This window comes from Melospiza melodia, chromosome 6, assembly GCF_035770615.1.
Source record: "Melospiza melodia melodia isolate bMelMel2 chromosome 6, bMelMel2.pri, whole genome shotgun sequence".
Classification (NCBI taxonomy): domain Eukaryota; kingdom Metazoa; phylum Chordata; class Aves; order Passeriformes; family Passerellidae; genus Melospiza; species Melospiza melodia.
In genome coordinates, this window is record NC_086199.1 from 52,883,993 (window position 1) to 52,901,037 (window position 17,045).

Sequence of the window (17,045 nt, forward strand, 5' to 3'; positions counted from 1 at the left end):
TTCATGAAAATCCCAACTGTGCACATTGTACAGTTAATTTGTACAGATTATTTTTTTAAATACTACTAGCCCATCTCAATATTGAGATATTGCTATAGGAACTGGAGATTGACAGTACTTTCAACACTAAGTTCCTAATCCACGTCTTCTGGCCTCATCATGCTAAATAAATCCCAGCACAAAGAACAGCCATGCCCAGAAATCATCATAGCTGTCTGGGATTGATGAACATGCCTAGGATGGATTTACAACCAGGTCCTGGGAGGGACCAATGTACTGATCACTATGGGCAGGGAAGCCTTCACTTGCTCAGAAAAACAGGACTGGGGCAATAGAAGGGTGACAAAAAACGACCAGTAAGGGCTGTGTCTATAGAAGAGCTGGTTGTACACCCTGTTAGTACAACAAATGCAGGCACAAAAACTCAGCTGGTGGTCTGAGTATATATATATATATATATATATATATATATATATATATATATATATATTTCTTAGGAAAGAAATCTGCCTTCTCAAACAGGTACTTCACACCAGTTTGAGAACAATACAGGAAATGTGGTATGGGATGGACAAAGGCAGCCTGCACTGCCCTGCACTCAGAGCCCACACAAAGCCACTGCCCTGGGACAGGAGGGAGCTGAGAGCCAGGTCCATAGCCTGGCTGGGGAGCCTGACCCTGTCCCAGACACTGAGCTGGCTCTCAGGTCACTGCAGAGCACTGAGGCCACCACATCACACAGGGCTCTGAAAGCTCCACAGCCTCCTTCTGCAAGTGAAGGGAAGGGGTTGCTTGATCTGGGACCCCAAACTACATCCTAACAGCACAGATGAATGCTCCAGTTCACAGACCTCTGGGAAAAGATGCTTGGCTTGGATCAAGTGAAATGCCTTGTTTTCCAAATTCCAAAGCACTGCTCAAAATTTATTTCCCAGCAAAATCCAGAACTTTTCAATTTCTCTTTTTTTTTTAATTATTCTTTTAATGTTTTCAGGAAATCTATTTATTTATTTATTTATTTGTGTTTGGTCACTGACTAAAGTATGTTTTCCCCAGTTTATTTGTTTATAAACACAACGCTCCCTTTGTCCCAACGCCCCCACACCCACCCTCCTGTCTGGAAGTGAATTTTGCTTCTGTTGCCAGTGGCGTAGGAGGAGCACAGTGCAGCTCCATTTACAAACATGTCAGAGACACCAGAATTAGGACAATACTATGACTGTAACATTAAAAAAATAGAATATATTGCAACAGTAATGTAATTTTCAGAGTGTCTACTTAACGTTTTCCACAAAGTGAATTCTGTGAATACTGGATGCTATGCACCTGAAATGAATAAACAATATTCACAAAGTCTACAGTTAAGCAGCAGATCTTTGGGAAAGGAAAGAAGGTACTTTCTTACACAACTGTGGTGGATTTTGATTTGTACTTGGGTCAAGTACAGTGAAACTAGAAATTGACCATCCTCAAGTGATTTGTCACATTGCACTACGCACAGTTACTGCAAGAAATTAAAGGTTCACCCCAAAACACATGAAAAATTGCTCCAGCTTAAGAAAACTTCAGTTTTTCAGACTCTCTGTTTCTTCCTTATGAACAAGTGCTGGCTCTTTTACTCCTCTGGCCAAGTTTGGTAAGCAAAAGGAGTTCTGCTGCCAGAATGCAGCTTCAAATGCTGGGTTTCCTAATGAAGCACAACGTCAATTCGTGCAGCACACATCAGCATGCAGAGGGGAAAGTTTTATTCAGCATAGCATAGACCCTTCTTTCATGAAAAGGGGAGCAGGTTTCATGCATTCAGTTAATAAGCTTATTATTTCCCATGTGTTCCTTTGTGAGGGAGGTATTTTCTTTCTTCAGCAACCTGCATTAACTAAAACTGACTATAAAAGAAATGTTTTCAAACTCAAGCTACAGTCTACAATAAATAATGATCACTTTCCTCTTTTCAAAGTCAAATCTTGGCCTGAAATCTATTTTGTTCCTAGTGTTCCTGCTAAAAAAGATGTTGGTGGTCCAGTTCCAATGCCAATACACACTGTAGCATGGGTAAATCTGATTTCAGCTGCTCCTGCAAAGACTGAACTGCATCTGCAAACCCACCCGTGTGTGAAGAAGAAAAAAAAGAATCTGAAAGCTTATGATTTAATTCTTCCACAGAAGTCTTTGAGAGCTTATGTTATAATAAGGTCAGGAGAAAATATATGCAATTTCCCATCATTTGTCATGTTCACTCGAAGTAAGTGGACTTTGATTTGCTATAACTGAAAACTTTCAAAGTCCATCATTATAAGCATGAAAGGCAACACATAGACAAAGGATGTTCTCATAGTTGCTCTCCTTAGGAGGGTCAAGAACTTAAAAGCATTTTTTACCCATTTTTGAATGAACAAACTTTTTTTTTTTATTTCACAACTATGAGAAAAGTTCTTATGAAGAGAAATATCTTTTAGTCCAGCCTATAGATTAGATAACAGATGTGAAAGTAAATCCACAACCAGACTGTAATTTAGGAAATAAAAGCAGCTCTGCTCTATGACATTACAGCATCAGAACTGCAGAAACCACCGTGGCAGTTTCATCATTTCCCATCTAGAAGAATAAATGGTCATTCTTGACCCTTCCCATCCACCCACCGGAAGACTCTCCTTTAAAGCACCACACATAAACTCCTACAGAGAAGAACTTCTTAGCTGAGTTGTTCTCTTCTCCAATGATCATTTATCAAACCCTCTAAGTATGGAAATGTCTGCATTCCTGCCAGGAGCCAACTATAAAAATCCCAATCTTTCCATAACCCAAACCACAAGCAGGTGGAGCAGAACATTCCCAACAAGATCACCCTGGCACTCAGTTCCTCCTCAAAATAAGCACAGCTCTTGTGGCCCACAGAAATTTCCATTTCCATTGTAGCGCTGGGAGAGCTGGCTGAGCTGCCACGAGGGGTGGGCATGGCCTCCACCCCCAGGATGGCTGAAGCTTTCTGTTCTCTCTTCTATTCTGGACCACAAAAAACCCCAACAGAATTTTTTCTTTTTAAAGCAGAGATTGCCAGATAGGGAAATTCTGTATAACCAGAGAAAAGCCCTGAATAGGGAGTATTTTTGCTTTACTGAGGATGAAACCTTAGAATCATGGCTGGAACTGTATTGGAAGAGACCTTAAAGATCATCTCCCTGCCATGGGCACGAGCACCTCCTCTAGACCAGGTTGCTCAGGACGCTTTCTAACTGAGCAGAATTGTTTCCTTCAACTTCTGCCCACTGATTTTCCCTTTAACGGTGATTAAATTCACTGTAACACAACAGAAAAATTACCTTTACTCCATGACATTGTTCTTCCCTTCCATCATATCTACTTCAATCCCAGTGCTGTGAACTATGTGACTTGCACAGCAGTCCAGGCATTCACAGAAACGTGCTCCATCCCTGAGAGCCCTCACCAAGGCCCAGGGACATGTCAGAAACCCAACGCCCACGATCCTGCCAAGCTGCCTCCATTCACACAGAGCTCCAGCACATGGAACAAGGCTTCTGCTGTTGGCCAGCTCACTTAGCCAAGAGTCAGCATTTTTGCTGAGGTGAGGGGAAATAAAACTGGAGCACAGGCAGCCCCTTTTCTCATTGTCTCGCCATAACCAACTAAGACATTTGAATTCCTTGTTGTTTTTGTTTAGCTACTGTAAAATTCAAAATGCTGTTGACATGAATGCCTAAAAAAGGCTGGAGGGACCTCTATTGAGCACATACCAGTTAGATGATCATAAAAAAAACGAAACCAAGTTTACTGTGCCATTCAAAACAAGTTGCACTCTCCATTTTACACTAGACAAATACCATTCTTGTTCATTCTTCTCCATTTCCTTCTGATTATTTGTACAATTTAATCCCCCAAGACTTCTCATAACAGACTCATTCAAAGGCATTAATGAATTCCAGGCAGGAAGTTGTTATGGAGTCTTTCATTAGACTTGATACTCCAAGTGGACTATATGTACAGTTAGCAGCTTGTTCTGACACATCTCTCTTGCAGGGTGTATGAAACAGGCACTATGAAAATCAGTGGGCTGAGAACTCCAGTCAGGAAATATTGCCCATTTGTATCAAAACCAAATGACAGACACAAACTGCAATTTATGGTGGGGTCCTCCTCCTTTCAGCTCTCTGCTGCCAGTCCCAGATTCTTCAGGAATATTTGGTTATGGATGAGGAACAGGCAAAAGGCTCAGCAGAGAAGGCACAAATGGAAGGGCCCAGGGAAGCTGGAAGTGCTCCTACCCAAGGAGAAGGGGCTCCTACAGAGGTGGCAGAAACATGCTGGCATTTGGGCAAGTCTGGGCTGTAGTACCACTGCTCTTTCCTCTCCCATGATTTAATAGTGAACCTTTGCTTCCATGGCTGGTTTTCTGGCACACCGCACCCAACAATAAATTTATGAGAAATTGTAAATATTTATTTTAAAAGGAAACATGTAGGCACTGCAAAGGCCACGAAATGCTGGACCAGCTCTTGAGCTGGTATAAATTAACGTGGTTCCACCACTTCCAAGGCAGCTATGCAGATGTACACTGGGCAAGAAGATGCTTCTCAAGGTTAAATTTCACTTCAAAGCTCAGGATCTTTATCATCATGAACTGTACTGTTAAGAACAAGTCACTGGCTAAATTTTTAGGGTATTTTTTTCCCTGAAACTTTGTTTAAGTACATTTTTGCCTCATTTAATGTATTTCTAAAGCTTATACCAACTATGTTCAAAGTCCTGTGGTCTTGTAAAGCTCCACTTCAGCCATGATTAAGCCTTAAGCCAGGCTTTGTCTAGGTAGAAGAGGACATATTTTTAAATGCCAGATTCAGCCAGCTGAACAGTTGTAAAATTAAGCACAAATATGATTCACTGCAGACTCACATCTTGCCCTATAAACATGCCATGCTGCTTGCTATTTCCTGGCTGTCTTTAAGCTGTTTGATGGGCACACACCCAACATAAAGATGTCACTGAGGATTTACTGAGATGAGCCAATCTTTCAAAAGCATCCTTGATTAGAAAAGTGAAAGGGTGCAAACCATACCCCAGGACACACATACATCTCAGCTGGCCAAAGATGAGTATCTTGTTTGACACTAATGGCTCTTACAAGGGTCACCTTCTGACACAAGGCAGGAGCCTCATGTCAGGGGAACTTCTCAGCATTAATACATTTGGTAGACTGGAGAAATAAACTTGAGACAGTAAGACTTCATTCACTGAGGCTGAATGAAGAGGTGTGTGCTGAGAAAGAAGAAACTGAATGCCTAAATGTAAAAGGTCAAACAACAACTGCGCAACTTCTCTGCAGCAAAAGGAGTCCCAGCAGAATGCAGCTGATATAAAGGAAAGATCAAAACAAACACGGGAACAAATTTGTAGATGCTGTTGCTACAGGGGAGTTTTCATTTTAATGGATGAACTAAAATCTCTTTAAAATAAATCAAAAATAGCAAAATTTCTACAACATATCTGCACAGGCCATCACGTCCAAGAGGGAACACCAGATTTCCACAGCGTTCCAGAATTCTGCTTTTAGGAAGGACACTCAAAACTTCTGCACTTCTGCAGCTGCACACTCCATAATGTGGCACTAAAGGAATACACATGTATTCAGAAATGCTTTAGGAACATCACAGATGGAATCAGAGGTTTGGAGAATCATAGGATAGAAGACAAAGGACATAATCACTCCATGCTGTACAGCAGCAAAATAAGGCATCAGGTGGAGTGCTGTGTCCAGCTCCAGCACCCCTCTAAAGGAGACTAACAAACTGCAAAAGGGCCAGTAGAGACCATCCAGACATAAAAGAGATTTATCACATTAAAGGGATTTATCACAAGGAACTTATAAGAAAAAGGATGGAGTAGTAAAGATTGCTTAGTCTACAAGAGAAAAGGCTAAAGGGAGACATTTTAAGCCTTCAAATACATGAAGACTAACAAACATGACAGGGATCAAGAGCAAAAACATCCTTATTTTTAGCCAGACAGAATGGTTTATAAAACCATGTTTTTAACAGCTACTTTTAAGACCAAATGGACACTGGAAGGGGTGCAGTGGAAGAGATGGTCACACCCCTGTCATGAGACATTTCAGAACAGACTTGTGAGCACCTGTCAGCTGGCTGAATCTGGTTTTTAAAAATATGTCATCCTCTACCTAAACAAAGCCTGGCTAAAGGCTTAATCATGGCTGGAGTGGAGCTTTACTATACCACAGGACTTTGAACATAGTTGGTATAAGCTTTAGAAATTCATAAAAAAATGAAGATATTTTTTCTACATGGATACAGTTGATTTTCCTTCAGAGCTGGAGCACAGACTCCCCATGTTCTTTACAGATGCGATTCTACAAATATTTAGTGTAAGCTGCAAACTTGTGAAAATTTTAAGCAGAGTTCTTTAAACAGAGTGTAAGCCAGGAGCCATATCTGTACTTCCAAGTTATGACTCACCAAAAGAAAGTACCAGGTTCCTCAGCATGCTGTTCAGATAACCTCACAGTCCTTCCTTTCTCTCTGTGCTTTTGTTTTTACTCTTGCATCATCAAATTCATGATCACTGTACTACATCCAAGGCAAAATAAATCGCCCTGAGTATTTTGTAAATACCTTCAATGTATACTGTGTTTACAAAAGTGGATAGGGTTACTCCAGCATCTGCTTTTGGTAATGCACACAGCAGAACAACAGAAAGCACCCATTGCTCTGGTAATGGATTTATTGAGACAATTCCTGTAAATTTATTTTACATGTCAGACTTACAGGGAAAACCCTTGGTCAATAAAACCAGAGCATCTCTTGGATGCCAGCACAGCGGAGCACAGAGGCAGCACCCTAAACACTAAGCAGAAATCCAATCATTCAGAACATTAAGTATTTCATCTCATTTTACATAAAGCTACAGAAGAAGACTTGTCCTCCATTTCAATGTGCTTGAATGAAAGATTTTTCTTTCAGGTAAATTTTCCAGATCATTTATGTTGATCTTAAGGACAAAAGGGCTCAGTAATTTCTGAGCCAAAATTGGAACCTCTGTCTGAACACCAGCTCTGGGCAAATATTAAATTTTGACTCATTATGTCTGATTTAATCTCTTTCAATGGCTAAACACCCTCATTCTTAAAATTTCTATCCAATTTGTGGTCTGAATTGGGCTAATATCAAATTCCTGAGAAATGGATACCCACACACTATCTGTTGAGATAAGGAAGAATTGTTATTGCTGTAAATGTCACTGCAGGTATCTTGTAGGTAAAAAGGGAACCTTGTAACCTTTCTTTTAGACAAAGAACATAAATTAACCCTTCAAGTACCAAACAGCAAAAGAGATTTTCCAAAGCCCTGTTTATGCAGAGCTCTGTGTTTTATCAGCATCCCTCTGTTTCAAAGCCCATTTGAATACTACTGAATATCTCAGCCTTCAAGCCATTACCCACAAGAACTCTGAGTTTCCATCTCCTTATACACATTTCTCGCCTTGCTTTACACAAAGATGAGTTTTTCCTCTCAGTTGCTAAAGTAGCCTTTTTCAATTGAATCTGAGGGTTTGACATAATCCAAATCTGCCATTTTAAATGACCTTAAGCAATGCTGAGTTCAAGACAAGCTCAGTATCACACAGAACCAAGTCATGGGAGTGTATTGTCATGCATTTTTATATCAGTACAGGATTGAATATGAAACTTTTTTATCATCAGCAGTAGAAATTCCCATGGCTCATTTCCAGCTTTAGGATTTTCTACTCTTTCACAAGATGGCATTTAGAGAAATGAATATGGATTTCCTAGTGCAGCTGACATGGAGACACTGATTTAACTCTGAAGAGCGTTTCCTGCTGAAGCTCTGACCACATCTGCCACGGCCTCTTGCACTGTGCCCTTGAACCTGGTGCCCTGGCCTCGTGAACCTGACAAATATAAAATATAACTGCCCACACACCCTTTGAGCACACATGTGGCATGTGTAACCATACACCAGTCTGCTCACTGCAGTGGGGCTGGCATCTCCTTGCTAACGTTTCACTGATGGCAGTCAGTCCTATTTTCATAACATGAAGTTCAAAAGAGGAAAGAAACTCCTTAACTCTCCTTCAAAATGCCTTAATAACTCTTCCTATTTCAGCAGTTTACACTTGAGAAAAAATTTAGAAGGAAATAATATTTAGAGGTATCAAAATGTGGTAACCAGTGTAGGTCACAAGCAGCCTCTGGAGATATTCCTCCCAAGCTCTACCTGAAAGCAGGAGCTGGGGATGGCCTGGGGAACCTGAGGTGAGGTTATCCAGGGCCCTGCCTAGACAGGGCCTGAATGCTTCCAAACAAGTGAAATCCCACCCCTTCTCTGGACAAACTTCTCCAATGGTTTATTCTTCTCATATTCTTCTTCATTCCTGTTTCCAGGCTTTTGATTTCCCCTAAAGGAACGTGTGCCCCTTGAACTGCCATCACACATCCTTGTGAACACAGTGACTACCCTTCACATATTAAAAGGCAGTTATTAAATACACAGTGTTCCAAGTTAAAAAGGTTTACCCAAAATTTGAAAGAAATAAAATATGAAATAAAATGAAATTTAAAAAAAAAAAAACAAAAAAACAAAAAACAACTATATAAAATAAAATAAAATGAGAGGAACACACACTTTTCTTATCTCCTGCCCATATGGACACTGCTATGAAAACAGTTATTTGTTTCACCTCACTGTCTGAATCTGTAGGCATGTATTATTGGGTTTTTTCCTTTTTCTGATGCTATCTAAGAGAAACCTGACGTCAACCTGCCTTCTTTATAAACCTGAGTAATAACCATTTCCTTTGATCTCAAGCAGAAATGGGTAAAGTGGTAATACAATTTTTTTTCTACTGATATTTTATTTAACATTCAATCCACAGGAATAGTGTAATTTTTCCCACAGACGTCTACTGCCCTCTGTAGGATTATTTTAAATAAAATATTGGGAACAAAGTAGAAGAAAAAAAGAAAAAGAAAGCACGTAAGCCTGTCACAGTACTGTATCACATCATCAACATGGTGGAGGTGGCTTATTAAGTTGATATCTCTTACAGCTTCATAATTTCACTGATTTTATAGATTTGACACAAGTAATAGGCAGAATATTCCCAGCCAACAGCATCGGACATTTGAGACTGCAAAATGCAAGCTGAGTGCCTGCAGAACAGTGAGGACAATGGGTGCACTGGATGTTCAGAGCTGGCCAAAAATCCCCACCATTCTGCAGAACTCAGGCTGCTTTCAGAACATGTCTCAAGAGACTCTGCTGTGTGCAAGCAAAACACTGACATAAACTCAGGAGAAAACCTACTGTACCCAAGTCTTTACTGAAGCTATAGGTTTCAATAGATTTAAGTTTCCTTCCTGATGCCACCTAGGATGCAGTTCTGGTCCTCACTGCCATGCATAAGAATAGATTCATGTATGCTAAATTGCATATGGATTTTTGCATTCCATTTGCAAATCAAATTTTGGCTGTATTTTATCTGGTGATCCTGTCAGACAATTAGAAAGATGTGGTAATGAGGAGCCTCAAAGCAACTGCTAACTGCACACAGGTATATAAATGCAATGTCCATTTGCTTCTCTACATTCATTAGAAAAGTTTTGGATAACTTAGATGAGTTCAGCAGTGACATGGGAAGTGCCTGATGCCTTCCATGCCACAGGAGACCTGTGGTGTTCAAGGACATTAAAGGACAAGGAAGCAAACCAAAGCTATTCCTACATAAGCATGGGCTAAGGAATTCTGACCATTCAGAAGAGAATTGGCTCCTGTTGTATGAAGGGATTAGGATGACATAAAAAACTCCAAAACCCACAAGCCTAAGTGCTCAATTCCCCACAAGACAAAAATGCAATTAAAACTTTAATGGCATTTTTCTTTTAAAAAAACCACCAATTACACATATAAAAATATTCTCTCTGGAATGTAACTGCAATTATAAATGGCTAATCACTATGACAATAAATAAAAAACCATACTACAGCATGTTATCATTTTATGATGTGAGGAATGGGGGTCCTGAAATTCCTGTGAGTTCAGGTAAATTCCCTATAAAAGAGGAATTTTGCATATAAACTGAGGCTGTAACCCCAAAAAGCAAGTTAAAGCTATCAGGCCCTAACCTCAGGGAAGGACTGAACCAGGTGTCTGAGTGATCCTTTCTAAAGAACACTTTTCTCTATATATTGGAAGTGGTGTCAGACAGCACGTGGAGACTGAGAAAACAAATACTGAGGACACAAGGTCAGCTGTGGGGAAGAGAAGATTTGCATCTCTTTCCATGTTCCTTTGCTAAGAGCACGTGTGCACCTCACGTCAAACACATGCATCCATCCAAGAACCTCACCTTTTTCTGCAATGGTGCAATGATTTTTGATATTGCACAAAACCCTTCCCCAAGTTTTCTAGGAAATCAGTGGTCTCATCAGTAACTGATTTACAGAATCTTCTGAATAATCTGGGTTATTTATTTCCCAGTAGTTGGCTGTTCTTCCATGCTCCATTTGCTGTCCTTTTCCTTTCTGATGAATTCTGTTTCAATTAATGCACTTTCATTGCCACAAGCCACAGACCAATGACTAACAAGACAATTTGCACTCGGAGGGAAAGGCCACAGATTAATAAAAGCTAAAAATTACAACCTACTTTTTGTAAGAAATTATTCAAACACTGAAGGCTACCTTCTATCACAAAGTGACCAATAATGCCAAAAGAGGCTGAGTTTTATTTCTGCCATTTCCTTCCTCAAAAACACAACGGAGCAGGCACTAGGTAAAGAAACGAAAACTTACCAAGCCTGGCACACAGCACACTCATGTAAGTCTCATTTTCTTAGGCAAAGCACAGGATATGGGTCAGAAAACCTGAATTGTCCTAGCACTTTGACAATAAACTTTGCCTGGCAATGTTACAATTAACTTCAAAATAAGCCAAAATTTTGTCAAATCAGTTGCTTTTGTTTCTCATGGATGTAGGCCAACTTTGTGTCATGATTATACTTTTAAGAAAAGTTCAAGTTCAACTTTACAGGAGCCTTTTTTTTTTTTTAAGACCATAATTTATGACTGGAAATTTTGACCAGAGCAAAATTCTGAGTAGTTAATGCAACTTATGTAGATTGTCAGCCTAAGCTAGCCTTGTTTCCTTTAGTCATTTGTAATATTTGTAGGAAGCAGTTCATCTCATGTGCTTCTTCAGCAACCAGTTTATCTTTCTTAGGAGATGAATTATAGTGAGGAATGAGGGTTCCCTGAACTGACTGCGTAAAAGCAGTTGATATTTAAGTTAGTTGACAAATTATTGTTATTTCTCTGTATGCATACGGATTTCTTGCTTTACTTTTCTTTTCTGAAGACTAAAACCAGTACTTTACCTTCCTTATTTAGTAATCTTGGTTGACTGAGAAAACAGCTAAAATAGATGGAGGTCCTCTCCTGCCTGCAGCATAACCTCACACATCCCATATGGAGCAGAGACCATCTGGCCACCCTACCCATGTGCAGGACAAAACAAATCCCACTCACCTCTCCCCAGTCCAGTGATAAGGGGACATGAGCACGAGAATATTCACAGGAAGGACAAAGAAAGAGGCTGGGAGGATATTACACAGGAAAACAAGGTTTCTACTGCTCACACTAAAAGCTGTTAGCTTGTTCTTTGAACTGAAAGCCAGACCTAATTCAGGTTTAGAGACAATTATTACATGCTGATGTTGCAGTTAAATCATTACTGTTTACACAGTGTACCATTCTAAAAGAATACACATTGATTTACCAATGTGTATTGCTAAATTATTAGCTTATTATGCTAATACATTAATCTGTAATATAATTATATTAGACAGAGGTGAATTTTATTTTTCTGTTATACAAAACATGCGCAGGGTGTTTCAGAATGTCCTTGGAGAATGCTGAGGGTCCTCCGCTGCCACCACAATTTTTTTGGGGTAACACTGCAAAACCTACTGACAGGCAGCCCTCGGATAACAATTCCCAGAGAAGGAAGAGCGGAGTTTCCTGGAAAGAGCCAAGCATGAGAACTACAGAGCAGCTGACCCAGAGCAGTGCTGTTCCCTGGAGCAAAGTGCTCAGTACAGTTATCAGAACCTCTGCACGGCCAGCCAGGAGACTTGAGCCTGAGGGCTGCCACTGTCAAGTGAGTGCAGGGAGCCTGTGCTGAGGCCCAGAGCTGGCTCCTTTGTCAGCAGAATGACTTTGGGAACGTGGGATTTGCTGCCAGCCCACGCTGACAATCTGGCTGTGCCAGGCTGGAGAGATGCGCTCAGCTCTCACCAGCCACAGCCCCCAGCCCCACTCTGAGCTGCCAACTGAGGCTAATGAATGCTGGCAGGTCACTGAATTAGTGAATGGACACAAAGTCAGTAAATGTCATTCAAAAAAGCTCTGCTTCACACACAGCATGGCTCTGAGTGTTCCTGATGTGCTGCCACAGACATCACTTCACTGCAACGTTCATAAAACATGTTCCTGCCTTCACATACAACACTAGATGATTCCTGAAATCAGATTGGAATTGTGTAATTTTGTCTCTTACAGGATAGTCCACAATAGTAATGGGAATGAAAGCAAATTGTACTATTTATCATGTAAAAACTTTGCAGAAATCTTTAGCGGTCATTTTTCATTCTTGTCAAACTAATCATCAAAATGCCTTGTTTTATGATTAATTCCTTCCCCCTTATCAGTGCTTGAAGCAAAATGAAAAAACATGGTTCACCAGTGCCAGCACATTTTAAAGTTATGTTTTTGGATGTACCTTCAGGACAGCAAGTCACAACTTCAGATATATTAAAGGAGGACTATACTTTTTTCAAGAAGAGACAGCTGGCTTTTGGATTACAGATGTCATATTTACAACACACGACTTCAAGACAGTCTTAAATCCAATTTCCTCCGAATTGAAGCCATCATTAGGAAAAATCCAAGTTGTTAATTGCTTACCTTTGTCATTGCTGCTGGTTGGGATTGGGGGGAGAAGGCCAGGCTTGGATTTGTCGTAGTTGTTGAAGCTCTGGCTGCGTCGGTTGTTGGCACTGATGGCACCACGAGCTTTGGCCTCGCTGCCCGCAGCGGACACCCTCATGGTGGGACCTGGAAGTCTGCTGGGAGAATTTACAGCAGCTTTAAGCACAGGGAAAAAGCACTCTGGGCAAGAAACCATGGGGCACCATGCACAAGCTGAAAATGAAAGCATCAACAGCACAAGTGTAGGCTCATAAGGGTGTTGCTACTTCCACAGGAATAAATCAAAGGATCGTCTTGGATGAAAATTGTATGGCAAACAAGCTGCAGTCTGAAGTGTTTTACACCAGAAAAAAAGCCCTGAGACAAAATTAACAGTCACCTGCCATAAGTCTGGTGAATCAGATATAGTTGCAGGTAAATTCAGGGGGGCAATACCACTGGCAAAAGGTTAACACTAAGTGAGACAGTACTGCTGTTAAACCGGATTGCTGGACACTTCATCACAGGCTGGCCACATAAAGGCTACCCTTATTTCAGAAATACCAATGAGATGGAACTTGGCAGCCTTTTTCCCTCTAGAGAAGCACATCACATCTCTGCCCTGACAGAGCCACAAAGCTCAGCAGCCAGGCCCAGCAAGACTTTAACCTGATTTAATTATTTGAGCCTATATAAATCACATAAAGCTTCAGTACCCTCTCCTAGAGTGACCACATTATCAGTGAGCTGGTATTAGCGTCAGGTTTAAACTGGGCATCTGCCTCTTCCAGCATTCTCTCACCACAGCCTGTACTTACCAGATAAGGCTGATCAACTAGGAAAAAAACCATAGTTATTCTGGAGTAAGTCAACAAACTTTTATGCTTTTCAGGCAAAAAAGAAGGTGGAAGACTTCCCTGAAAAGCCCAATAGAATCAGGAAAGCCACTGGCATCACATCTCAGAACACTTCAAAGCGAACATTCACACACAGAATCTTTTTAAATCTTCTTCATGTAAAATACAAAAATCTATTCAAATAACTTGTGTCATTAATAAAGTAAAAGGAAGAACTCCCAGTTGTCAGAGAAAGTGGGGATGCAACTGGCCAAATCACCATTGTGCCTCTAAAAGAAGGAAGAGAAGCCAGGAAGGAACCTGGCACGGCTTCCTAAATAAACTGATTTATCCAGGACCAGTGAAGAAATAGAAAATATGAAAAGAAACATGGAGAAAAAGCAAAAATGTCAGCAGCTGCATGCACACGCTTTCAAAGCTCAAAAGAGTCCAAGACATGAGGGCATCATTCAAATACAAACCCAGAAATTAATTTACAAGCTCAAACCACCACAGATTCAGCACAGCACATCATGGTTCTGAGGTTGACTTTTAGACCAGTCTCTCAAATTATCCAGCACTTTTTCCAGCACCGGGGGGTGCTAAAAAGTTGCCCATACTCATCACTGCAGCAAAGGGTCAATGAGAAAACCCCAGAGGGGCTCCATCCACTGCAGAGGAGACCACAGGGGAAGGAGCTGAGGGCAACCAGTGATAAATAAAACTTTTTGAGAAAGTCACCAAGACTAGGAAGTCCATGAAAAGCTCATTTTGTCTGACAGTTTTTCTACAAGGTACCTCAGCCCAAAGCTGCCCCCCAGTTTGGAAACCCTGAGTGTGGGGCACCCACCCCAGGATGGCTGCAAGGGCCCTGCACGGGAAGGGACAATCTTCCTCTAGTGATGGATGAGAAAAGGCTCCCCACACACATCCACACAGGTTTTGCAAAGCTGTCACATTTTAAAGTAAACAAAGCTCCTCAAACCATGTGACCACTTAACAAGTGACAGGTTTTCCATCTGAGTCAGTATTGTCACTGCCAATAAAAACACACCAAGAATAAAAAACCCACGTGCAAGAGCACTCTTGAAGATATCCTTTCTCTTTTTTCCCCCCCACTGTAGTTCAACTAACTGCTTTTAAGCCCCTGCTTTTGGTATTAGGTCAAGATACTTTTCACATGTCTGTGAAATCTAAGGAAAAAATCAGGTTCAGGGAGACACTTCCGAGAGGAGGTACTGAGCTTGGGGAACACTCTTTTACTACTCTTCAGCACCTCTGTTAAGCAAATATGAGCTGTCAAGTCATAATTAAGATCAAGGAAGAATGTGAAAAGGAAATGCAGAACTTTTTAACAGGGATTATTCTGCAGAGATTCACTGTTAGCATGTAAGAAATAAGATGTGGGAAATAAATCTAAATTATACAGCACAAAAAACAATCTATACAAACTGAATAAAGATCATAAGCTATAGCTCACAAGCTTAGCAAAAATGGTATGGTATAATTTACCAATGTAAAACTATTCTAGTCAAACATTTACATATAATAGTAAAATAACAAGATTATCACCCAGATTAATAAGCACAGCAACCCTCAGGATCACTGAGATGAGATGGACAGATGAGCTGGCATGCACACCATGCTGGGGTCCAGGGAGAAAAGGGACTCAAGGGCCCTCATCCCCTCCAGGTGCTGGGTGTGAGAGCACTGGGGACAGCAGGAGCCACACCGTGCTCTGGGGCTCACAGCATGCAGGGGACACTCTCCCCACCACGAGGAGATCCTTAAGGTCATTCCCAATCCAAAACATTCTCTGATTCTATGATTTCGATAATGCAGGTCAAAATATAATTCATACAGCGGGGCGAGAACTCCCAGAACCATGTTTTGTTCTCAAAAGCAAAAGCCCTTAAGAACAAAAAAAAATCAAATTATTTCCTTCAGGGCCAAAATGCATTCCACACCTCAAAACAAAACAAAACACAAAACCAAAAAAAATTTAAGGAAAAAAATTCCATCAAAAACTTTCCCATTTCAGCCGTTTGTAAAGGCCTAGTTACAAACTGGTTTTGACAGGAACCCTAAACATGCACCCAGAAATATTGCAAAAGGTAATTCATGCTTTGCAGAAGATGAAGAAATGCTAACCTAGAGGACCTTTTCTGACCAAGAGTGAATCGGATGATTTTGCTTTGAGATGAGTCCCTGGGAGATGCACTGTGACAGGAAAGAAAAAGCGGAAGAGAACATTGAACAAAGAAATTTTTTGGTATTTTTTTTTTTAAAAGCCACTGAACTTTGTAACTGGTTTTAGGGAAAACACGGGTTTTTTATGAATTTCACAAGAATATAAAGCTTCTTGCCCAAGTATGACTTCAGGTCAAAACCACTACAGTCTGAAATTAATTTTTACAGAGTAATGAACATGCAAATCTGCATGCAACCCCCAACCCTACTCCTCTTTTCCTTCTCACTCCTTTATTAGATATATTTTCTGTAGAATCTGAGCAATTTGACTTTAGTACATATTAAGAAAACATTAGATTGAAGATCTTCAGGATATACATATTTGTCAAGTATTTGAAACCCAGCCCAATCTACACAATGGACTGAAAACAGCAAAATAGTGTTCAGCATCTCTGCATGTTTGACAGAAAACTTGCAGAAATCTCTTCAAACACATCTTTATTTTATGGTAATTACTTCCTTTTTATACATGCTGCAGGAACACTATGTTTTTCAACTATACAAAACTATTGTTTACACCCAAATGAGCATAATTTGTGATGGAAGACATAAAAGCAAAACCCAAATAACTCTGAGTGGTCCCACTTGGAAGGCTTCAGTAAAACTGTTTATACCCCTAGTAAAGCAGCACTTCAGCCAGCATTCACCTCAAGGTGTGTTAGCACAAGCAAGCCTCAATGTGAGATTTGTAAGAACAAGAAGCCTTCATACTTTAGTAATTGTACAAATATGATTTCTGCTTTTAGTTCTCCTTCTTATCCCCTCCCTGTTTTAGCAGTGCAAGGGTCAGAGCAGCAGAAGGCTGCATATGCATTTACTGTGGCACTGCCTCAGAACATTGTTTTTATTCCAACCTGGGCAGAGTACTCCTAGTATTAAAGACATTCAAGGAACAAAACCCTTTTCTGTTCATCTGTACTCTGATCTAGGAGTGCCAACAAACACCA

General features: G+C 40.6%; 1 protein-coding gene across 5 annotated transcripts in view; it reads right to left on the bottom strand.

Annotated features, from left to right (window-relative positions):
- Positions 1 to 17,045, bottom strand: part of NAV2 (neuron navigator 2) — a 203,526-nt gene that overhangs the window by 108,355 nt on the left and 78,126 nt on the right. For 2 of the 5 annotated variants that reach the window (XM_063158176.1, XM_063158175.1), the window contains exon 6: positions 13,010 to 13,167. In XM_063158176.1, coding sequence (XP_063014246.1) covers positions 13,010 to 13,167 — 158 coding nt within the window. Of the gene's footprint in view, positions 1 to 13,009; positions 13,171 to 15,999; positions 16,069 to 17,045 lie in introns of all 5 variants that reach the window. The other 3 variants (XM_063158172.1, XM_063158173.1, XM_063158174.1) reach the window with 3 other exon arrangements.